The 24,000-nt window shown below is 51.7% G+C and overlaps 1 protein-coding gene across 1 annotated transcript in view; it reads right to left on the minus strand.

Moving 5' to 3' along the window:
• The window catches only part of LOC123748612 (protein O-mannosyl-transferase TMTC1), a 311,491-nt gene that overhangs the window by 120,209 nt on the left and 167,282 nt on the right, over positions 1 to 24,000 (minus strand). The window contains 2 exon segments of the mRNA XM_069335107.1: positions 2,109 to 2,190; positions 3,815 to 4,252. Coding sequence (XP_069191208.1) covers positions 2,109 to 2,190; positions 3,815 to 4,252 — 520 coding nt within the window.

Genomic DNA, 24,000 nt, shown 5'->3' on the forward strand with positions numbered 1-24,000 from the left:
CTCTCCCAGTCTCTCCCAGCCTCTCCCAGCCCCTCCCAGCCTCTCCCAGTCTCTCCCAGCGTCTCCCAGCCTCTCCCAGTCTCTCCCAGCCTCTCCCAGCCTCTCCCAGTCTCTCCCAGCCTCTCCCAGCCCCTCCCAGCCTCTCCCAGTCTCTCCCAGCCTCTCCCAGCCTCTCTCAGTCTCTCCCAGCCTCTCTCAGCCTTTCCCAGTCTCTCCCAGCCCCTCCCAGCCTCTCCCAGCCTCTCCCAGCTCCTCCCAGCCTCTCCCAGCCTATCCCAGCCTCTCCCAGCCTCTCCCAGCCTCTTCCAGCCTCTCCCAGCTTCTCCCAGCTTCTCCCAGCCTCTACCAGCCTCTCCCAGTCTCTCCCAGCCTCTCCCAGCCCCTCCCAGCCTCTCCCAGCCTCTCCCAGCCTCTCCCAGTCTCTCCCAGCCTCTCCCAGCCTCTCCCAGCCCCTCCCAGCCTCTCCCAGCCCCTCCCAGCCTCTCCCAGCCTCTCCCAGCTCCTCCCAGCCTCTCCCAGCCTCTCCCAGCCTCTCCCAGCCTCTCCCAGCTCCTCCCAGCCTCTCCCAGCCTCTCCCAGCCTCTCCCAGCCTCTCCCAGTCTCTCCCAGCCTCTCCCAGCTTCTCCCAGCCCCTCCCAGCCTCTCCCAGCCCCTCCCTGCCTCTCCCAGCCTCTCCCAGTCTCTCCCAGCCTCTCCCAGCCCCTCCCAGCCTCTCCCAGCCTCTCCCAGCCTCTCCCAGCCTTTCCCAGCTCCTCCCAGCCTCTCCCAGTCTCTCCCAGTCTCTCCCAGCCTCTCCCAGCTTCTCCCAGCCCCTCCCAGCCTCTCCCAGCCTCTCCCAGCCCCTCCCAGCCTCTCCCAGCCTCTCCCAGTCTCTCCCAGCCTCTCCCAGCCCCTCCCAGCCTCTCCCAGCTTCTCCCAGCCCCTCCCAGCCTCTCCCAGTCTCTTCCAGCCTCTCCCAGTCTCTCCCAGCCTCTCCCAGCCTCTTCCTCTTTCCCCTCTTACACTTAGCAATAATAATTTTGTATGTCATTTTATCATTTCTCTTTCCTACACTTTGTAAAGCATTTTGTACCTATTGTTAGCGATCAGTTCTCATCCTGCTTCTGCTATTTTGTTTCCCTGCTTTTTAAACGTTATTTTACTTCCGCTTCTTATAATTCCACTTTTCATTCCCTCTTATTCCTGCCCAACCACTTGGGCTGGACGGTAGAGTGACGATCTCGCTTCATGCAGGTCGGTGTTCAATCCCCGAGCGTCCAAGTGGTTGGGCACCACTTCTCCCCGTCTCATCCCAAATCCTTATTATCCTGACCCCCTTCCAAGTGCTATATAGTCGTTGTGGCTTGGCTCTTTCACCTAATCATTCCCTTCCCTTCCCTCTTATCCCACTCTTCCAGTTGATCTACGTCTCGTATTTTCCTGCTTTCTGTATGGAGCTGTCTTACACTGTACCTCTACTTCTACACTCTCATTCTTCCTCGTTCGGTAATATCTATATCTCTCATCTACTCGTTCTACCTCTCTGTCTCTCTTCCCACTATCCCTTTCTCCCTTTTCCCTTTCTTCCTCTTATTTCCCCTCTTTCCCTCCCCCCTCTCCCCTTCCTCTCACTCCAAACCTACCTCTCTCTCTCTCTCTCTCTCTCTCTCACCTCCTCCCCCTCTAACCGTGACTACCATAGCGAAAAAGAACGCGACTCATCAGTTGAGAGCAGTGTTGATCTAGGAGAGGGATACCCAAGCCCAAAGCCCCACACACACAGAGTACCTACTCTAGGCTTCTACCTATTTCCATTGGTGGTGAAGGTTAGTTAAGCACACGCAAGGATTTTTATATATATTTTCTTAATATATTTTCGGTAACTTATATAACAGGCATCGTCCCATCTGGAATATCCTCTCCAGATGGAGAGGATATTCATTCAGGATATAGAAACATTATATGGGTTTATAATCCCATGGGATTATAACATTAACATTATGGGATATAGTCCCATCAGGATATTCAGGATATAGTTACATTAGAGTTCTAAATACATGTATTTACGTGTGTACCATACACTGTATATAAACACGTTAGTTTTGTATGTGTTTTAATTGGTCACTTACTATAAGGCTTAACCAGAAGAGTCTTCTGAAGAGAGCTGCCAGAGTCCTGCTGCTGCCGCCGCCAGCCCGCCCCAGGAGTAATCTGCAGGATAACAGAGGGTAGAGTCTGTTATTATTTTGTCCCTTTGAATGGAAAAATGCAGTGATTCCCTTGATGGGTAGCATGGAGGAGGATAATGTGGCGTCTTTGGTTAACTCACACACACACACACGCACACGCACACACACACACCTTGGACCTATACTGTTTCTGATATATGTAAATGATCTCCCAGAGGGTATAGACTCGTTTCTCTCAATGTTTGCTGATGATGCAAAAATTATGAGGAGGATTGAAACAGAGGATGATAGTAGGAGGCTACAAGATGACGTAGACAGACTGAGTGAATGGTCCAACAAATGGCTGTTGAAGTTCAACCCGAGTAAATGCAAAGTAATGAAACTAGACAGTGGAAACAGGAGGCCAGACACAGGACACAGAATAGGAGATGAAGTACTTAATGAAACGGACAGAGAGAAAGATCTAGGAGTTGATATCACACCAAACCTGTCTCCTGAAGCCCACATAAAGAGAATAACGTCTGCGGCATATGCGAGGCTGGCTAACATCAGAACGGCGTTCAGGAACCTGTGTAAGGAATCATTCAGAAACTTGTACACCACATATGTAAGACCAATCCTGGAGTATGCGGCCCCAGCATGAAGCCTGTACCTTGTCAAGCACAAGACTAAGCTGGAAAAAGTTCAAAGGTATGCTACTAGACTAGTCCCAGAACTAAGAGGCATGAGTTACGAGGAAAGGCTGCGGGAAGTGCACCTTAAGACAATGGAAGACCGATGAGTAAGTAGAGACATGATCACAGTCTACAAAATCCTCAGGAGAATCGACCGGGTAAACAAGGATAAACTATTCAACACTGGTGGTACGCGAACAAGGGGACACAGGTGGAAACTGAGTACCCACATGAGCCACAGGGACGTTAGAAGGAACTTTTTCAGTGTCAGAGTAGTTAACGGATGGAATGCCCTAGGCAGTGATGTGGTGGAGGCTGACTCCATACACAGTTTTAAATGTAGATATGATAGAGCCCAGTAGGCTCAGGAATCTGTACACCAGTTGATTGACAGTTGACAGGCGGGACCAAAGAGCCACAGCCCAACCCCCGCAAGCACAAAAGATGAGTACAAAGAGGTGAGTACACACACACACACACACACACACACACACACACACACACACACACACACACACACACACACAATATCCAACACACATGATTCATGCATAATTCAAGAAGGGAGAGAAGGAGGGAGGGTGAGAAGGAGGGAGGGTGAGAAGGAGGGAGGGAGAGAAGGAGGGAGGGAGAGAAGGAGGGAGGGAGAGAAGGAGGGAGGGAGAGAAGAAGAGCTGGAAAGAGGGACGAAGGGTGTGAAAAGAGAGAGAGATGATGAGAGGGAGGGAGGAGGAAGAGGTGTCAAAAGGTAGGGAGAAGCAGATGGGTGATGAGAGGCGGACAGAGGGAGAATGAGACGGATGAAGAGAGAGAGAGAGAGAGGGAGAGACTGAAGGAGAATAGGAGAAGGTGAAGGAGGGAGGAAGAAGGTGAGGGATGAGGCAAGGAAGGAGAGCGGGGGGGGGGGAGAAGGGATAAGGAGGATAGCCCAAGGAGACCCAGACAGCCTCCACCACACAAGATGTAACATACCTGCAGATATGTTTCCTGTGGCGGATTACGTCCCACGAGGCGCAGACCAGCAGGGCGGTGAGGGCGTGCTCTTTACACAGGGTGCCCGCGCCCGCCAGCGCTCCTGCACGCCGCAGCCACACCCACCCTCCCACTCCTGCTTCGATACCTCCTCCTCCAACACCCCCTCCTCCTCCTCCTGTTCCTGTTCCATCCCCTTGTACAGCCTCCCCCACGCTGCCTGCTGCACCTTTTCTGTTGCTCTCCCAGCTAGATGGCATCACGTTGGCGCCTGCGCCGTCAACATAGAGGGCTAATCCTTTTCTTCCTTCCCATACTGCTGTTCCTCCTCCTCCAGCTGTTCCTCCTCCTCCTCCAGCTGATCCTCCAGCAGCTGCTGCTGCTCCTCCATCGCTCTCTTCTGCGTTGGATGGCTCTTCACAGTCGCCCTCTATCGCCCTAGTGGAAAGAAACAGGATTAGTCTGAAAATGTATGTTATTCTCCCTCTATCTGTATTTTCCTAAACAATTTTTTGATGTGTTTCCCCACCAACCACTTGGGCTGGACGGTAGAGCGACGGTCTCGCTTCACGCAGGTCGGTGTTCAATCCCCGACCGTCCATAAGTGGCTGGGCACCATTCCTTTCCCCCCGTCCCATCCCTAAACCTAATCCTGACCCCTTCCCAGTGCTATATAGTTGTTATGGCTTGGCGCTTGCTTCCGATAATTCCCTCCCTACCCACCATTCCTTGTGTCGACGGCTCACACAACTGTCGACTTGCGGCAGATTGGTCCCGGGTTCGATACCTGGACAGGACGAGCTGTTTGGAAACATTTCCTTAAACCTGAGGCTGAGTGTTCCCCCTAGCAGTGTTCCCCTAGCAGTGTTCCCCTAGCAGTGTTTCCCTAGCAGTGTTCACCTAGCAGTGTTCCCCTAGCAGTGTTCCCCTAGCTGTGTTCCCCGAGCAGTGTTCACCTAGCAGTGTTCCCCTTGCAGTGTTCCCCTAGCTGTGTTCCCCGAGCAGTGTTCACCTAGCAGTGTTCCCCTAGCTGTGTTCACCTAGCTGTGTTCCCCGAGCAGTGTTCCCCTAGCAGTGTTCACCTAGCTGTGTTCACCTAGCAGTGTTCCCCTAGCAGTGTTCCTCTAGCAGTGTTCCCCGAGCAGTGTTCCCCTAGCAGTGTTCCCCTAGCAGTGTTCCCCTAGCAGTGTTCCCCTAGCAGTGTTCCCCTAGCAGTGTTCACCTAGCAGTGTTCACCTTGCAGTGTTCCCCTAGCAGTGTTCCCCTAGCAGTGTTCCCCTAGCAGTGTTCCCTTAGCAGTGTTCCCCTAGCAGTGTTCCCCTAGCAGTGTTCCCCTAGCAGTGTTCACCTTGCAGTGTTCCCCTAGCAGTGTTCCCCTAGCAGTGTTCCCCTAGCAGTGTTCACCTTGCAGTGTTCCCCTAGCAGTGTTCCTCTAGCTGTGTTCCCCTAGCAGTGTTCCCCTAGCCGTGTTCCCCTAGCAGTGTTCCCCTAGCAGTGTTCCCCTAGCAGTGTTCACCTTGCAGTGTTCACCTAGCAGTGTTCCCCTAGCAGTGTTCCCCTAGCAGTGTTCACCTAGCAGTGTTCCCCTAGCAGTGTTCACCTTGCAGTGTTCACCTAGCAGTGTTCCCCTAGTAGTGTTCACCTTGCAGTGTTCCCCTAGCAGTGTTCCCCTAGCAGTGTTCACCTTGCAGTGTTCCCCTAGCAGTGTTCCCCTAGCAGTGTTCACCTAGCAGTGTTCACCTAGCAGTGTTCCCCTAGCAGTGTTCCCCTAGCAGTGTTCCCCTAGCAGTGTTCCCCGAGCAGTGTTCCCCTAGCAGTGTTCCCCGAGCAGTGTTCACCTAGCAGTGTTCCCCTAGCAGTGTTCCCCTAGCAGTGTTCCCCTAGCAGTGTTCACCTAGCAGTGTTCACCTAGCAGTGTTCACCTAGCAGTGTTCCCCTAGCAGTGTTCCCCTAGCAGTGTTCACTTAGCAGTGTTCCCCTAGCATTGTTCACCTTGCAGTGTTCCCCTAGCAGTGTTCCCCTAGCTGTGTTCACCTAGCAGTGTTCACCTTGCAGTGTTCCCCTAGCAGTGTTCCCCTAGCAGTGTTCCCCTAGCTGTGTTCACCTTGCAGTGTTCCCCTAGCAGTGTTCCCCAAGCAGTGTTCACCTAGCAGTGTTCACCTAGCAGTGTTCCCCTAGCAGTGTTCACCTAGCAGTGTTCCCCTAGCAGTGTTCCCCTAGCTGTGTTCCCCGAGCAGTGTTCCCCTAGCAGTGTTCCCCTAGCAGTGTTCACCTGGCAGTGTTCCCCTAGCAGTGTTCACCTGGCAGTGTTCCCCTAGCAGTGTTCCCCTAGCAGTGTTCACCTTGCAGTGTTCACCTAGCAGTGTTCCCCTAGCAGTGTTCCCCTAGCTGTGTTCCCCTAGCAGTGTTCCCCTAGCAGTGTTCACCTTGCAGTGTTCCCCTAGCAGTGTTCCCCTAGCAGTGTTCCCCTAGCAGTGTTCCCCTAGCAGTGTTCACCTTGCAGTATTCACCTAGCAGTGTTCCCCTAGCAGTGTTCCCCTAGCTGTGTTCCCCTAGCAGTGTTCCCCTAGCAGTGTTCACCTTGCAGTGTTCACCTAGCAGTGTTCACCTTGCAGTGTTCACCTATCAGTGTTCCCCTAGCAGTGTTCCCCTAGCAGTGTTCACCTTGCAGTGTTCCCCTAGCAGTGTTCACCTTGCAGTGTTCACCTAGCAGTGTTCCCCTAGCAGTGTTCACCTAGCAGTGTTCCCCTAGCAGTGTTCACCTTGCAGTGTTCACCTAGCAGTGTTCACCTAGCAGTGTTCACCTAGCAGTGTTCCCCTAGCAGTGTTCCCCTAGCAGTGTTCCCCTAGCAGTGTTCCCCGAGCAGTGTTCACCTTGCAGTGTTCCCCTAGCAGTGTTCCCCTAGCTGTGTTCCCCTAGCAGTGTTCCCCTAGCAGTGTTCCCCTAGCAGTGTTCACCTTGCAGTGTTCACCTAGCAGTGTTCCCCTAGCAGTGTTCCCCTAGCAGTGTTCACCTAGCAGTGTTCCCCGAGCAGTGTTCCCCTAGCAGTGTTCCCCTAGCAGTGTTCCCCTAGCAGTGTTCACCTAGCAGTGTTCCCCTAGCAGTGTTCCCCTAGCTGTGTTCCCCTAGCAGTGTTCCCCTAGCAGTGTTCCCCTAGCAGTGTTCACCTAGCAGTGTTCCCCTAGCAGTGTTCCCCTAGCTGTGTTCCCCTAGCAGTGTTCCCCTAGCAGTGTTCACCTATCAGTGTTCCCCTAGCAGTGTTCCCCTAGCAGTGTTCCCCTAGCTGTGTTCCCCGAGCAGTGTTCACCTAGCAGTGTTCCCCTAGCAGTGTTCCCCTAGCAGTGTTCCCCTAGCAGTGTTCGCCTAGCAGTGTTCCCCTAGCAGTGTTCCCCTAGCAGTGTTCCCCTAGCAGTGTTCCCCTAGCAGTGTTCACCTAGCAGTGTTCCCCTAGCAGTGTTCCCCTAGCAGTGTTCCCCTAGCTGTGTTCCCCGAGCAGTGTTCCCCTAGCAGTGTTCCCCTAGCTGTGTTCCCCGAGCAGGGTTCACCTAGCAGTGTTCCCCTTGCAGTGTTCCCCTAGCAGTGTTCACCTATCAGTGTTCCCCTAGCAGTGTTGCCCTAGCAGTGTTCCCCTAGCTGTGTTCCCCGAGCAGTGTTCACCTAGCAGTGTTCACCTATCAGTGTTCCCCTAGCAGTGTTCCCCTAGCAGTGTTCCCCTAGCTGTGTTCCCCGAGCAGTGTTCACCTAGCAGTGTTCCCGTAGCAGTGTTCCCCTAGCAGTGTTCACCTAGCAGTGTTCCCCTAGCAGTGTTCCCCTAGCAGTGTTCCCCTAGCTGTGTTCCCCGAGCAGTGTTCACCTAGCAGTGTTCCCCTAGCAGTGTTCCCCTAGCAGTGTTCCCCTAGCAGTGTTCCCCTAGCTGTGTTCACCTAGCAGTGGCTTGTATCCCGGGAGAAGATCAGCTGTTCACCTACCTAGGAGAACCTTCAAAACCCTAACAGTCTTCATGTCCCCGAGCTTGGAAAACCATAAGTCTGGTCATATTCCACCGCTAGACAATAGTACAAATAGTGACTATCGTCGGCGGTAATAAGTCACTATTGGACTTGCATATCTAACAATCGAATGACATGCTTTCTTACGGGTTAATAACAATCGGTAATTTCTCGAATTTTTTATAGATTTATGATATTTTTAGGCCTATGTTAGGGTCGGGATGGTGTCTTAGTTACGTCGTTGATTTAGGGTCGTTTCCTGTAGACATGAGAGTTAATGAAACACGTTGTGAGTCGTAGTTTCGTACAGAGTCAAGCTGATACATGAGCTGCTGGAGTAGTCCATGTTTCGTACAAGCACATTGGCACTTAGACAACCCTGTGTTCTGATATTTGGTACAGGCACATTGGCACTTAGACAACCCTGTGTTCTGATATTTGGTACAAGCACATTGGCACTTAGACAACCCTGTGTTCTGATATTTGGTACAAGCACATTGGCACTCTGACGAGCCCCTGTGTTCTGGTATTTCGTACAAGCACATTGTCACTCAGATGTTCCCCTGTGTTCTAATATTTCGTACAAGCACATTGTCACTCAGACGTGCCCCTGTGTTCTGATTATGGCTGAAATTGTTCTTCCATGTCAGCCCCCAGTGGGACTGAACTGAACGCAAGACTCTCCTCCATGTGCACTCAGTGTAGCTGCTTGCCCTACGTTCCAGCACCTGTTAGCAGTGACTCGAATGTACCATGTTTCTGGCCCTACCATTATTGCAATCCATCATCACACTTGCTCGTCCATTCAGCGGTCAACCCCAAAGACGCATATATCAATTTTTAACAGTGTATTAAAAATGTGTAGTTTTTTATATAAATTATTATAAGAATTTGGTGTATAATTAAGCCTATATTAGGGTAGGTGTTAATGTTCTTCTGACATTTATTTGTAGTTGTAGTACATGGGTGAAGCATCTATAGAGGAGCGATTCGAACAGAGAACGTCAGCGAAGCACTGTTCGGAAACAGTTGGAACGTCATCAGCTGAGCCGTGCAGCCCGTCGTCATAAACAATGACCAAATCCACGTTAATCTAGCGGATTTGGTGGCTGGATTAACGAGCATTTAGCCTTTGTTTATGGGGTTTGGACTGGCATATGGATTCGGAGAGTTGGGATTTAAACATAGGAAGTGAGCGAAGCACTCTTTGGGAATAGTTCAATCGCCATCAATTGCGAGTCGTGTGTTTCGTATTCATTAACTTGGGCGGACGGTGACTGAATAAACAATCATTTGGCCAGTGTTGATGAGGTCGTGTTGGGTTGTTGTTGTTTTAGATGCACCTACTGCGAAGAAAAAGTTCCAAGTAGTATAGGCTATGTTGAGCCCGTAGTGGACTTACCTGGCACTGGAGCGGGAATGTAACTTTTTCTGGTATTGCGTTACTGCTTCGCATGTTCTGGTTGAACGTTGGGCCTAAGGCTTCTCATCCTCTAGAGGGTCGTTTAGGCCACCACAAGAGTTTACTTGACCAGCCATCAAGTACTCTCCATTGTCCAGTACACCCGGGGGCATTGTCTTGAACTAAAGGTTACTTTTAGTGAACAAACACCGAGAAGGTGGAGACACTTGTCGGTGTAGACAGACAAACGGAGTTGCGTGGTGACCACCGGCCAGGTCGGAAGCTCCTGAGGTCTCTCCGCACTGGCTAGTGTTTACGTTGGGTGATTGCTTGTTTGCCCTGCTGGTGGTGGTTTGCCACTGACAGGGTGACGTTTGCCTTCGCCATGGGGTCATCTCGCCCTCCAGTGCAGAGGACATTGTCGGCTGGTCTAGCGTTTACGGTGCCGGTGGACCATCCATTGGTTGGTGTCGCCCTGGTGGACGTGCTTCATGTGCAGCTGTCGGACCTGGTGGGCGTCCAGCTGCTTCAGGGCAACCGTGCTGTGGTAAAGTTCCGCCTCCAGGCTGCCTTTCAGGTGTTTCTCGAGCGTTGTGAGGGGCGTGTTTACCCACTCCCTGATTCAGCTGGCTCAGTTAAGGTGGTGAATCTTAGTGTCACCTTGACGTCTGTGGCGGTGCATGGTGCCCCCTTCGAATTTCAGGACGACTTTTTAACCTCCTGTTTTGAGCGATTTGGGACCGTGTTAAGTGTTCGTTGGAACAAGGTCGTTGCCGGGCACTGTGTTGGTATGCTTGACGGCTCCCGCACCCTGACGATGTCGCTGAAGTGTAGTGTACCGTCGTCGATGTCCGTGTTGGGTTACACGCTCCGCTGCTTGTACCGGGGTCAACCGCGCACCTGTTATCGGTGTGGTCACGAGGGTCACCTGGCTGCGGCGTGCGACGTGGGTGCAACTGGTAGGGTGCATGTTTTTCGTGCAGAGGATTTCCCGCCCTTGTTACGTTCGGACGGTTCTGAGGATGGAGTAGGTGCTGTGCCTGAGGCGCCTGATTGCCTGTCTGCTGCTCCGCCTGTTGGGGCGAGTTCTACGGCGACACGTCAGGTGACTGCTATGGCCCCTGGGGTTGTTGAGCCGGTGTGTGTGGGTGTCGGGCCGTCGCCTGAGCTGCGTGTAGTGAAGGATGTCTCGGTGGAGGTCCATGTCCCGCCCCCGCCTGTGGATGTGATACCGGCTCCCGGGGACGCGGGTTCTGCTGTTTTAGAGGGGGTGCTTCGGCAGGGGGAGGTGCCTGCCGTGTCTGTGTGTGTTGGTGAGTGTAGTTCTGCTCTTTCCGTCCCTTTGCAGAAGCGTGCGCGTCGGTGTTCTGAGGCTGTTTCCCTGGATGATGTGGACAGTGTGGGTGATGTGGCCTCTGTGGACTCTTCGGACGGTGCGGGTGTGGCCTGTGTGGATGTAAAGATGGTGGCCGTGCCTGCGGCGGGGCCTGCTGGGCGTGGTGTGGTGAGGCCTGTCTCGAAGCGTTCACGGCGGGCTCGGAGTGTGTCTCCCCTTCGTGGTGTGCCTTGGGAGGAGGTGGGGGAGAATGGTAATCTGGCGCCCCCCGCCGAGAATGGTGGTGCTGTGAGGGGCTCCGACGTTGCTACCTGTGCCTCTCCTCCTGCGTCTCCTGCTGTTGGATCTCCGCAGTGGGGGGTTGTCCCTGCTGATCGGGACCTCGTCGTGATGTTGCGGAAAGATGTGCGCCAGAGGGCCTCGGCTCCTGTGCCCGGTGGTGGGGTCGGTGCCGCGCCTGCGTCCCCTGCTGTATCCCCTCCTTCCTTGCTCCAGTCTGGGGATTGCCTAGTCCCGTCTGCTGGGGTCGTGCCCTGTGAGGGTCCGGAGTTGGGCCCTTATCGGGATGCCCGGGTGCTTCCGATCCCGTGGTGCTCGTCCACTGTCTGGGTGTCGCGGGTGAAGGAGTTTGTGTATAGGGTGCCGGATAGGATGTCTCAGCCGAGGGCGCCGCCTGGTGGCCGGCTGCCCGCTGACCTGCGGGTGATATGGGAAGCGTACTGCTTGCGCTTTCCGTTACACAAGTTTCCGGAGAAGTATTAGTTCCCGTCTTGCGCACGCTGCTAAGCCGTGCATGGATCAGCTGCCACCGTGATCACGACGCCCCGCCCCCCGGTGCGGGGAGTCTCCCTCTAACGTTCGCCTCTGTTTTCGTCGCCACTCCTCTCTCTACGGCCCATCACATCTACCGCTTTTGACTTTCTTCTCCTCCTGACCGTCAACGCGTCTCCTTACATCTGTCCTGGTGCAGTCATCGGGAGGGTTACCCCTTCATGCAAACTGCGCCTATTCTCAAGAAGAAGAAGAGACAGACAAACTCATCCTCGAGCTGTGTTCATCCACGCTCCCACCGACCACAAAAACCCATTGGTATATTTCTACTTATTATGTTACTCACATTTTTATTCGAACATAGTCTCCCCAGCTTGGCACCTTCTTAAGATAATTACTTACTTTTATTCGTGTATATATAAGTATTAATGTATATTATATTTTATTGTATAGTTTTGCATAGGTTTGGTTAGATAAGGTGGTTTTGTTGATCAAACCACACACTAGAAAGTGAAGGGACGACGACGTTTCGGTCCATCCTGGACCATTCTCAAGTCGATTGTGAGAATGGTCCAGGACGGACTGAAACGTCGTCGTCCCTTCACTTTCTAGTGTGTGGTTTGGTCAACATATTTCAGCCACGTTATTGTGACTCCTCGTCTGCAAGGTGGTTTTAATACGTGGGTGAAGCATATAGAGAGGTGTGATTCGAATCCTGGAAGATAGCGTATTTATGCCCAATAACAGCTCGAATGTAATCATTTGAGCCGTGTGGAAAGTGTCTTTCAATCACAAACAGTGGGTGTGGATTAACGAGCAGTTGGCCATTGTTTATGAGGGGAGGGGAGGGGGGCAGGTATAAAGGACACACATGTACTATTCTGTCAATGTATTGTCAGAATAGTACATTGGAACATCCTGAAGATGTTCGAAGCTTTCACTCGAGAGTTCCTTCATGCATTTCCAGCTCGTACTGTGTCGTGTCAAGCTGTTCTCTAACTACTGTTGACCATTCTTAATAAAGACTGGACAGTTGCCTCCATCTGTTTAGGTATGAAAAGCACTTTGAGACATGACTCATAACTAATTATGTATATTGCGTTCCAAATGTTCTTGAACACTATTGTATTAATTTCCTATGTTTAAACTGCATCTCTGTAACACTTCTTCCAGATACTGGAAATAATAATTAACGAAACCAAAACACACAACTCACCATAGGCCTAACAATACACGTAATTATAATGTTTGATAATATTAATTTAAGGGAAAATATTTATTTTTATTAAGTGAAAATGTATGAATGCAAATTTGGAAACGGAAGCGTCATGAACAAGTCTAACCTGAGAATGGGCTATGATATTGACCACGGTCCAGATTCACGAAGCAGTTACGCAAGTACTTACGAACGTGTACATCTTTCTTCAACCTTTGACGGCTTTGGTTACATTTATTAAACAGTTTACAAGCATGAAAACTTGCCAATCAACTGTTGTTATTGTTATAAACAGCCTCCTGGTGCTTCGGAGCTCATTAACTGTTTAATAATTGTAAACAAAGCCGCCAAAGATTGAGAAAAGGTGTACAGGTTCGTAATTGCTTGCGTAACTGCTTCGTGAATCAGGCCCTAGATGCTACACAGATGCTCTTCTGTGTAGCAGCCGTCTCTCTCCTCTCTCTAGGGGCCTGACAGCTGAGTGAACAGCGCTTCGAATTCGTAGTCCTAAGGTTCCAGATTCTATCCCCGGTGGAGGCGGAAACAAATAGGCAGAGTTTGTTTCACCCTGATGCTCCTGTTACCTAGCAGTAAATAGGTACCTAGGAGTTAGTCAACTGTCACGGGCTGCTTCCTGGGGGTGGAGGCCTGGTCGAGGACCGGGCCGCGGGGACACTAAAGCCCCGAAATCATCTCAAGATAACCTCAAGATAACGACGCACGATACCAACATGGTGAGCATTTATAACGCCTATAATTTTAAACAGGTCTCAAGCTGTGTGTTGGAGGAACGTTGATGACCCAGGGAATTTAAAACGATTTTTGCATTACTCAAATACTTAAAATAATAAAGCGAATATATACAATAATAAACTGTGGTGGTTGGCACAAAAGGTCTTAGCTCCTCGGGTAGGTTAGGTTTGGGCAATTTAGTACAACAGTTTAGTGACGTTGGGGATTAAACGGAGAACGAGCTGGTGCGTGAGGGGGGGGGGAGGGATGGGGGGAGGGGGAGGATGGGGGGGATGGGGGTAATAGGCTACCTTGACCCCTCTACTAGATAAAAGTGAGGCCAGTTTGGCTTGCCTCAATGGTTACAGTTGCAACAAAACTCGTAATAGGAGTCTTCGGTGTAAGCTAGGTGGTAAGGTTGAAGTAACATTCCACCTCTGTTGCATTCCACATACCACAACGCCTATTGCAGTAACTGACATTCCAAATAAGCTATCAAAGGTTTTTGCTTTGCAACACCGTTGACCTGGAGTAATCGGTGGATGGTTGACATGGAATGACCTAGTCAGTCAATAACGTTGATTCGATACCAGTTTTCCAGATGTGGGGTGCAATTCCCTTCCTCACTTAGACTGGCAGCCCACGCAAAGAATAACCCGTAAGGGATTCATAGTGGCATTAGTCTTAGTGAGAAATGTAAATTTTTAAAGATACACATTACAAACAATGCCAGAGAGAGAGTCAAGCAAACAGCGAAGAGACAAACAGAGACAGAGAATTAGATAAACATACACACACGCATGCAACATATCCAGTAAACAAAATTCACGAAGATATAAACTAACAAACACCGGACCCGAACAATCTTCAGATAAACCAACTGTAATCACAGAAATTGCCTGTGCAAAAATTAGAGAAGAACAGCGATTAGTAGTAATAGTAGTAGTAGTAGTAGTAGTAGTAGTAGTAGTAGGAGGAGGAGGAGAGAGGAGAAAGATGATGACAACGTGGTCCAATAGGTCCATGATCTATCAGTAACAACACAACTAACGTGAGTCACAAGGTCCTCCACCAGCCTGGAGTCCCAGTGTCTCTGAAATATATAATAAGCGGCCGGGCATCAGTGAGAGGGAGGGAGGGAGAGGGAAAGAATAGGGGAGAAGAGGGGAGAAGAGGGGGAGTGAGAAGGATAGAGTGAGGGAGAGAGAAAACATAGTAAAACAAGGTGAAAGAAATAGGCTCGGGGACACAAACAAGCCTAGCCATGAGACAGAGACTAGCCATGGAAGTATCCACTCCTGCCTTCGTCCCTGCTTCCATTTTTTAAATAGTATCTGACTGGCTTATTGTTGTGTGGTAGTGGCCGAGAGGTAAAGCCAAGATGGAGGCTTCCAAGTGGCAGAGTCAAGTGGTAGAAGGAATTAGTAGTGCCAAAGTGGTATAGGCAAGTGGGTGAGGCGCATGGGCACCGGAGCTGGTAAACCAATTAGGGTCTGGCCCTCAACTACCTTTGATCATATGGTATCGTGATTATGCTCTTCGCTATGTAAATGCTCGCCTCTAGTTATCTGTGCTGTGTATGTATGTATGTATGTATGTATGTATGTATGTATGTATGTATGTATGTATGTATGTATGTATGTATGTATGTATGTATGTACGTATGTATGTATGTACGTACGTACGTATGTACACTCAGGAGTGGCTCAGTAAACGAGATACTTGTATCTTTGTGAAATTTACACACTTCATGAAGTGAGATAGAGGAGCCGGTAGGACTTTGAGTGTAGAGATTCCGTAGCAGCCTTGTCCCAGGAAGTGCTGAACTCGACACAGTCCGGCTGGAGCTCGCGATGTGTTTGAGGCCAACCCGCTCCTTGACTGGGACGCATGGTGCAAAATGAAGTGCAACTTAACACAATACAAACGGTTGAGAGTTCATGTCCGGCAGGCATTATTCAGACATTGTTGACCGAAATTCGACCAAATTGGGCATAATGCTGGAATCCCATCGGCGGTAGCGACGGTAGAGCAACGGTCTAGCTTCATGTAGGTCGGCGTTCACTCCCCGACCGTCCAAGTGGTTGGGCACCATTCCTTACCCCCGTCCCATCCCAAATCCTTATCCTGACTTAGTGCTATATAGTCGTAATGGCTTGGCACTCTCCCTTGATAATTCCTTGCCCTTTCCTCTCTCTCAACTATGCATTTCTGTGCCCAGGTGATAGTGAAGTAGGAAATAGTATGTCTATTTATGAGAATGTTCAGAAACATCTACTCATTAACTGACACAAAGCAAATGCAACAACCCGTTCTCGCACTTGCTTATAGTCAATATTTTGCTTATGAATAAGTGCATATGTGACATACTATTTTATTGTGAATATTTGAGTTTACCTTGAAATGCTGAATAGAAAACCACAGCCTAACCTAACCTTCTTAGTATGTTAAGACATTACAATTAGTTCTGAACCTATACCTATATTGATATTACAGTTTTATAAAAAATAAACCAAAAATAAAATATTTAAAAAAATTGTAAAGTAACTCAAGATATTGTAAAATTTTGTATAAAATCTCTGTTTTTAAATAAAACTGAGAGAAAAAGTTAATGCCTTGAAAAAATATAACTTGGAATATGTCACATATGTACTTATTTATAAGCAAAATAGTGACTATAAGCAATAAGTCATATATGTGCTGTCTTGTGCGAGAGCAGGTTGAATGCGAATAATAATAATAGTTTTGAGTGTATAGTGTTAGAAACAGCTTTATGAGAGAGAGAGAGAGAGAGAGAGAGAGAGAGAGAGAGAGAGAGAGAGAGGGGACAAGTTTTTTCACGGGCAAACGTAATTAGCTATTGTGTGTGTTTTTGGACCTCAGTTGGTGGCCGAGGGTTGTGTTGGTCCAGGTAGTGGTGGTGGTTGCGGTGGTGGTTGTAGTGGAGGTGGTGGTGGTTGCAGTGGTGGTTGTAGTGGAGGTGGTGGTGGTGGTTGCGGTGGTGGCAGTGGTTGTGATGGTTGTGACGGTGGTGAAGGTGGTGGCAGTGGTTGTGGCGGTGGTAGTGGTAGTGGTGGTGGCAGTGGTTGTGGTGGCAGTGACGGTTGTGGTTGTGGTAGTGGTTGTGGTGGTGGTGATGCGGTCCGTCTGAGAAGGGCAAGAGGAAGTCCTTGTGGTGGCAAAGGTGGGGCGGTAATCTTTTGTCAATCCTCAAGGCATTAGATAAGTTCCTTAGTATCTTAATTGGATAAGCGTTTTCTGGCTTCAGTACCATCCGGCTCCAGTGCCATCCGGCTCCTGTGCCATCCGGCTCCTGTGCCATCCGGCTCCTGTGCCATCCGGCTCCAGTGCCATCCGGCCCTTACAGCCGGAAGCCTCCTGAACACTTGGCTGCTCCCCGAGACCCCTCCCCCCTTGCAAGCACACAACCTAACGGTCCCTATTGTTACCTTGTTATAGCTTGTTACAAAGTTAATCCTGTTATAAAGTTTTTATGGCGCGTTAGATACTTGTTACAACTCGTGGATGGTTAACTTAGAACGTTGACACGAAACCAGTTTTCCAGATGTGGGAACAATTCCCTTCTTCACTTCGACTGGCAGCTCCCTTAGAAGGTGTTTCAAGCTGTTCGAATGTTGCAGCAATGTTGTAGTTTCGTCGTTAACGACTCGACTCATACCTCGACGTGAGTGAAGACAGGTGAGACCCACATTATGTGATGTGAGGCCCACATTATGTGATATGAGGCCAACATTACGTGATGTGAGGCCCACATTACGTGATGTGAGGCCAACATTACGTGATGTGAGGCCCACATTACGTGATGTGAGGCCCACATTACGTGATGTGAGGCCCACATTATGTGATGTGAGGCCCACATTACGTAATGTGAGGCCAACATTACGTGATGTGAGGCCCACATTACGTAATGTGAGGCCCACATTACGTGATGTGAGACCCACATTACGTGATGTGAGGCCCACATTACGTGATGTGAGGCCCACATTGCGTGATGTGAGGCCCACATTACGTGATGTGAGGCCAACATTATGTGATGTGAGGCCCACATTACGTGATGTGAGGCCCACATTACGTGATGTGAGGACCACATTACGTGATGTGAGGCCCACATTACGTGATGTGAGGCCCACATTACGTGATGTGAGGCCCACATTGCGTGATGTGAGGCCCACATTACGTGATGTGAGGCCCACATTACGTGATGTGAGGCCCACATTGCGTGATGTGAGGCCCACATTACGTGATGTGAGGCCCACATTACGTGATGTGAGGCCAACATTGCGTGATGTGAGGCCAACATTGCGTGATGTGAGGCCCACATTACGTGATGTGAGGCCCACATTGCGTGATGTGAGACCATTGCGAACAACAGTGAAAGCTTGTCATGATTGATATATATTATAATGCATTGTTATCAATGTGTCATGCCTCCAGTGCCTGCGGGTCAGCCCCAGTGCCTGTGGGTCAACCCCAGTTCCTGTGGGTCAGCCCCAGTGCCTGTGGGTCAACCCCAGTGCCTGTGGGTCATCCCAAGTGCCTGTGGGTCAACCCCAGTGCCTGCGGGTCAGCCCCAGTGCCTGTGGGTCAACCCCCGTGCCTGTGGGTCATCCCAAGTGCCTGTGGGTCAGCTCCAGTGCCTGTGGGGTCAGCCCCAGTGCCTGTGGGTCAGCCCCAGTGCCTGTGTGTCATCCCAAGTGCCTGTGGGTCAGCCCCAGTGCTTGTGGGTCAGCCCCAGTGCCTGTGGGTCAGCCCCAGTACCTGTGGGTCAGCCCCAGTGCCTGTGGGTCAGACCCAGTGCCTGTGGGTCAGACCCAGTGCCTTTGGGTCACCCCAAGTGCATGTGGGTCAGCCCCCAGTGCCTGTGGGTCAGCCCCAGAGCCTGAGGTTCAGCCCCAGTGCCTGTGGGTCAGCCCCTGTGCTTGTGGGTCAGATCCAGTGCCTGTGGGTCAGACCCAGTGCCTGTGGGTCAGACCCAGTGCCTGTGGGTCAGACCCAGTGCCTGTCGGTCAGACCCAGTGCCTGTACTCACCTATTTGTACTCACCTATTTGTGCTTGCGGGAGTTGAGCTTTCGCTCTTTGGTCCCGCCTCTCAACTGTCAATCAACTGGTGTACAGATTCCTGAGCCTACTGGGCTCTATCATATCTACATTTAAAACTGTGTATGGAGTCAGCCTCCACCACATCACTGCCTAATGCATTCCATCCGTTAACTACTCTGACACTGAAAAAGTTCCTTCTAACGTCTCTGTGGCTCATGTGGGTACACAGTTTCCACCTGTGTCCCCTTGTTCGCGTCCCACCAGTGTTGAATAGCTCATCCTTGTTTACCCGGTCGATTCCTCTGAGGATTTTGTAGGTTGTGATCATGTCTCCCCTTACTCTTCTGTCTTCCAGTGTCGTAAGGTGCATTTCCCGCAGCCTTTCCTCGTAACTCATGCCTCTTAGTTCTGGGACTAGTCTAGTGGCATACCTTTGGACTTTTTCCAGCTTCGTCTTGTGCTTGACAAGGTACGGGCTCCATGCTGGGGCCGCATACTCCAGGATTGGTCTTACATATGTGGTGTACAAGATTCTGAATGATTCCTTACACAGGTTCCTGAACGCCGTTCTGATGTTAGCCAGCCTCGCATATGCCTCAGACGGTATTCTTTATATGTGGGCTTCAGGAGACAGGTTTGGTGTGATATCAACTCCTAGATCTTTCTCTCTGTCCGTTTCATTAAGTACTTCATCTCCTATTCTGTATCCTGTGCCTGGCCTCCTATTTCCACTGCCTAGTTTCATTACTTTGCATTTACTCGGGTTGAACTTCAACAGCCATTTGTTGGACCATTCACTCAGTCTGTCTAGGTCATCTTGTAGCCTCATACTATCGTCCTCAGTTTCAATCCTCCTCATAATTTTTGCATCATCGGCAAACATTGAGAGAAACGATTCTATACCCTCTGGAAGATCATTTGCATATATCAGAAACAGTATAGGTCCAAGGACTGACCCCTGCGGTACTCCACTCGTAACGTCTCGCCAATCTGAGACCTCGCCCCTCACACTGACTCGTTGTCTCCTGTTACTTAGGTACTCCTGTATCCAACGGAGTACCTTCCCTTTCACTCCAGCCTGCCTCTCCAGTTTTTTCACTAGCCTCTTGTGTGGCACTGTATCAAAGGCTTTCTGACAATCCAAAAATATGCTGTCTGCCCACCCTTCTCTTTCTTGCCTTATTTTTGTTGCCTGGTCGTAGAATTCAAGTAACCCTGTGAGGCAGGACCTGCCATCCCTGAATCCATGTTGATGCTGTGTTACAAAGTTCTTTCGCTCCAGGTGCTCCACTAGCTTTCTTCGCACAATCTTCTCCATCATCTTGCATGGTATGCAGGTTAGGGACACTGGCCTGTAATTCAGTGCCTCCTGTCTATCCCCTTTCTTGTATATCGGGACTACGTTAGCTGCTTTCCAAATTTCTGGCAGTTCCCCTGTTGCCAGTGATTTGTTATACACCATGGAGAGCGGGAGGCACAGTTCTTCTGCTCCTTCCTTTAGTATCCAAGGGGAGATTCCATCTGGGCCTATAGCCTTTGTCACATCCAATTCTAGTAAACACTTCCTTACTTCCCCGCTGGTAATCTCAAACTCTTCCAGTGGTTCCTGGTTAGCTATTCCCTCTCTTATCTCTGGGATTTCTCCTTGCTCTAAGGTGAAGACCTCTTGGAATTTCTTATTCAGTTCCTCACACACTTCCTTGTCGTTTGTAGTGAATCCTTCTGCCCCTATCATTAATTTCATAATCTGTTCCTTTACTGTTGTTTTTCTCCTGATGTGGCTATGCAGCAATTTAGGCTGAGTCTTTGCCTTGCTTGCGATGTAATTTTCGTATTGTCTTTCTGCCTCTCTTCTCATCCTGACATATTCATTCCTGGCATTCTGGTATCTTTCTCTGCTCTCCAGTGTCCTGTTATTCCTATAGTTTCTCCATGCCCTTTTACTTTGCTGCTTATCTAGCCTACATCTCTGATTAAACCATGGGTTTCTCATCTTCATTTCACTGTTTTCCTTTTGGACTGGGACAAACTTGTTTGCTGCGTCCTTGCATTTTTGCGTGATGTATTCCATCATATCTTGGGCCGTCTTTTCCCTGAGCTCTGTTTTCCATGCTATATCTGTTAGGAATTTTCTTATCTCCTCATAGTTTCCCTTTCGGTATGCTAAGCTATTGGTTTCGGTATCCCTCCTCGAGTTCAATAACCCTTCTTCAATCAGGTACTCAAACACCAATACACTGTGGTCGCTCATTCCTACTGGGGCCTCAACACTGATTTCTCATATGTCAGAGTCGTGGTGGGCACTGGGTCTGAACCTATGGGGCAGACCCAGTGCCTGTGGGTCAGACCCAGTGCCTGTGGGTCAGACCCAGTGCCTGTGGGTCAGACCCAGTGCCTGTGGGTCAGACCCAGTGCCTGTGGGTCAGACCCAGTGCCTGTGGGTCAGACCCAGTGCCTGTGGGTCAGACCCAGTGCCTGTGGGTCAGACCCAGTGCCTGTGGGTCAGACCCAGTGCCTGTGGGTCAGACCCAGTGCCTGTGGGTCAGACCCAGTGCCTGTGGGTCAGACCCAGTGCCTGTGGGTCAGACCCAGTGCCTGTGGGTCAGCCCCAGTGTCTGTGGGTCAGGCCCAGTGCCTGTGGGTCAGACCCAGTGCCTGTGGGTCAGACCCAGTGCCTGTAGGTCAAACCCAGTGCCTGTGGGTCAGACCCAGTGCCTGTGGGTCAGACCCAGTGCCTGAGGGTCAGCCCCAGTGCCTGAGGTTCAGCCTCAGTGCCTGTGGGTCAGCCCCAGTGCCTGTGGGTCAGCCCCAGTGCCTGTGGGTCAGCTCCAGTGTCTGTGGGTCAGCCCCAGTGCTTGTGGGTCAGCCCCAGGGCCTGTGGGTCAGACCCAGTGCCTGTGGGTCACCTCCAGTGTCTGTGGGTCAGCCCCAGTGCTTGTGGGTCAGGCCCAGTGCCTGTGGGTCAGCCCCAGTACCTGTGGGTCAGCCCCAGTGCCTGTGGGTCAGCCCCAGTGTCTGTGGGTCAGTCCCAGTGCCTTTGGGTCAGCTCTAGTGCCTGAAGGTCAGCCCCAGTGCCTGAGGGTTAGCCCCAGTGCCTGAGGGTCAGCCCCAGTGCATGTGGGTCAGCCTCAGTGTCTGTGGGTCAGCCACAGTGCCTGTGGGTCAGCCCCAGTGTCTGTGGGTCAGCCCCAGTGCCTGTGGGTCAGCCCCAAATGCCTGTGGGTCACCCCAAGTGCCTGTGGGTCAGCCCCAGTGCCTGTGGGTCAGCCCCAGTGCCTGTGGGTTAGCCCCAGTGCTTGTGAGGCAGCCCAAGTGCCTGTGGGTCAGCCCCAATGCCTGTGGGTTAGCCCCAGTGCCTGTGGGTCAGACCCAGTGCCTGTGGGTCAGCCCCAGTGCCTGTGGGTCAGCCCCAGTGCCTGTGGGTCAGTCCCAGTGCCTGTGGGTCAGCCCCAGTGCCTGTGGGTCAGCCCCAGTGTCTGTGGGTCTGCCCCAGTGCTTGTGGGTCAGCCCAAGTGCCTGTGGGTCAGCCCCAATGCCTGTGGGTCAACCCCATTGCCTGTGGGTCAGCCCCAGTGCCTGTGGGTCAGTCCCAGTGCCTGCGGGTCAGCCCCAGTGCCTGTGGGTCAGACCCAGTGCCTGTGGGTCTGCCCAAGAGCCTGTGGGTCAGCCCCAGTTACTGTGGGTCAGCCCCAGTGTCTGTGGGTCAGCCCCAGTGCCTGAGGGTCAGCCCCAGTGCCTGTGGGTCAGCCCCAGTGCCTGTGGGTCAGCCTCAGTGTCTGTGGGTCAGCCCCAGTGCCTGTGGGTCAGCCCCAGTGCCTGTGGGTCAGCCCCAGTGTCTGTGGGTCTGCCCCAGTGCTTGTGGGTCAGCCCCAGTGCCTGTGGGTTAGCCCCAGTGCTTGTGAGGCAGCCCAAGTGCCTGTGGGTCAGCCCCAATGCCTGTGGGTTAGCCCCAGTGCCTGTGGGTCAGACCCAGTGCCTGTGGGTCAGCCCCAGTGCCTGTGGGTCAGCCCCAGTGCCTGTGGGTCAGCCCCAGTGCCTGTGGGTCAGCGCCAGTGTCTGTGGGTCTGCCCCAGTGCTTGTGGGTCAGCCCAAGTGCCTGTGGGTCAGCCCCAATGCCTGTGGGTCAGCCCCATTGCCTGTGGGTCAGCCCCAGTGCCTGTGGGTCAGTCCCAGTGCCTGCGGGTCAGCCCCAGTGCCTGTGGGTCAGACCCAGTGCCTGTGGGTCTGCCCAAGAGCCTGTGGGTCAGCCCCAGTTACTGTGGGTCAGCCCCAGTGCCTGACGGTCATGTTATAAAACCTCACAATTTTAACACAGTCACGGAGCGCCTGTAGCGTATATTTCTAAAATGATCAAGGGGCGGCTCTGGCCTCACTGTTGGGTAAAAACACTGTGTTAACTGGGGCTTTATGTCTAATGAGGTGCGGAAGGGCAAGACAGGCGGGAACAGCGAGGCGGCGGCTCATGCACTCCCTTCACGGGAGAATGGGAGGTGTTGAGGTAAGTAATTTAAGGATAGGTGAGGAAATATCCTTAATTCTGTCCTTAATATCCTTTGGTAGATGTAATTCACAGAGAGGCGCCGAGAATGGCGTTGAAGGTAAAGGGGGGGAAGGGGGGAATGGTGGCATTGGGAAATGAAATTCATTGTGAGTGGTAGAAGGGTAGGGAGTTATTAGGGGAAAGCACCAAGTCATTACGACTATATAGCACGTGGAAGAGGTCTGGATAAGGCTTTGGGATGAGACGAGGGGAGAGGAATGGTGGCAGCCTTGCAAACAACGTAACTGTCCCTAGTTTCTCCTTGTTACAACTTGTTAGGTGTTAAAACTTGTTCGAACGTTGTAGCAACGTCGTAGTCGTGTGTTTCGCGGGCGCAGCCATTTGGACGGTAGAGGATCGAACGCCGACCTGCATGAAGCGAGGACATTGCTCTACCGTCCAGCTCAAGTGGTTTGAGAGGTGGAGCAGAGTTTCTTTATCTCCAGAGTGGCGTCTGAAGATAGGGATAAGAGGGTAGTTGGTAGTGGAACCACAGGCGGCTCACACAGGCGGCTCACACAGGTGGCTCACACATGTGGTTCACACAGGTGGCTCACACAGGTGGCTCACACAGGCGGCTCACACAGGTGGCTCACACATGTGGTTCACACAGGTGGCTCACACAGGTGGCTCACACAGGCGGCTCACACAGGTGGCTCACACTGGTGGCTCACACATGCGGCTCACACATGCGGCTCACACAGGTGGCTCACACAGATGGCTCACACAGGTGGGTCACACAGGTGGCTCACACAGGCGGCTCACACAGGTGGCTCACACAGGTGGCTCACACAGGCGGCTCACACAGGTGGCTCACACAGGTGGCTCACACATGCGGCTCTCACATGCGGCTCACACAGGTGGCTCACACAGGTGGCTCACACAGGTGGCTTACACAGGTGGGTCACACAGGTGGATCACACAGGCGGCTCTCACAGGTGGGTCACACAGGTGGGTCACACAGGTGGGTCACACAGGCGGCTCTCACAGGTGAGTCACACAGATGGGTCACACAGGTGGTTCATACAGGTGGCTCACACATGCGGCTCACACATGCGGCTCACACAGGTGGCTCACACATGCGGCTCACACAGGTGGCTCACACAGGTGGCTTACACAGGTGGGTCACACAGGTGG

This window comes from Procambarus clarkii, chromosome 4 (assembly GCF_040958095.1).
Source record: "Procambarus clarkii isolate CNS0578487 chromosome 4, FALCON_Pclarkii_2.0, whole genome shotgun sequence".
In the NCBI taxonomy this organism is placed as follows: Eukaryota; Metazoa; Arthropoda; class Malacostraca; order Decapoda; family Cambaridae; genus Procambarus; species Procambarus clarkii.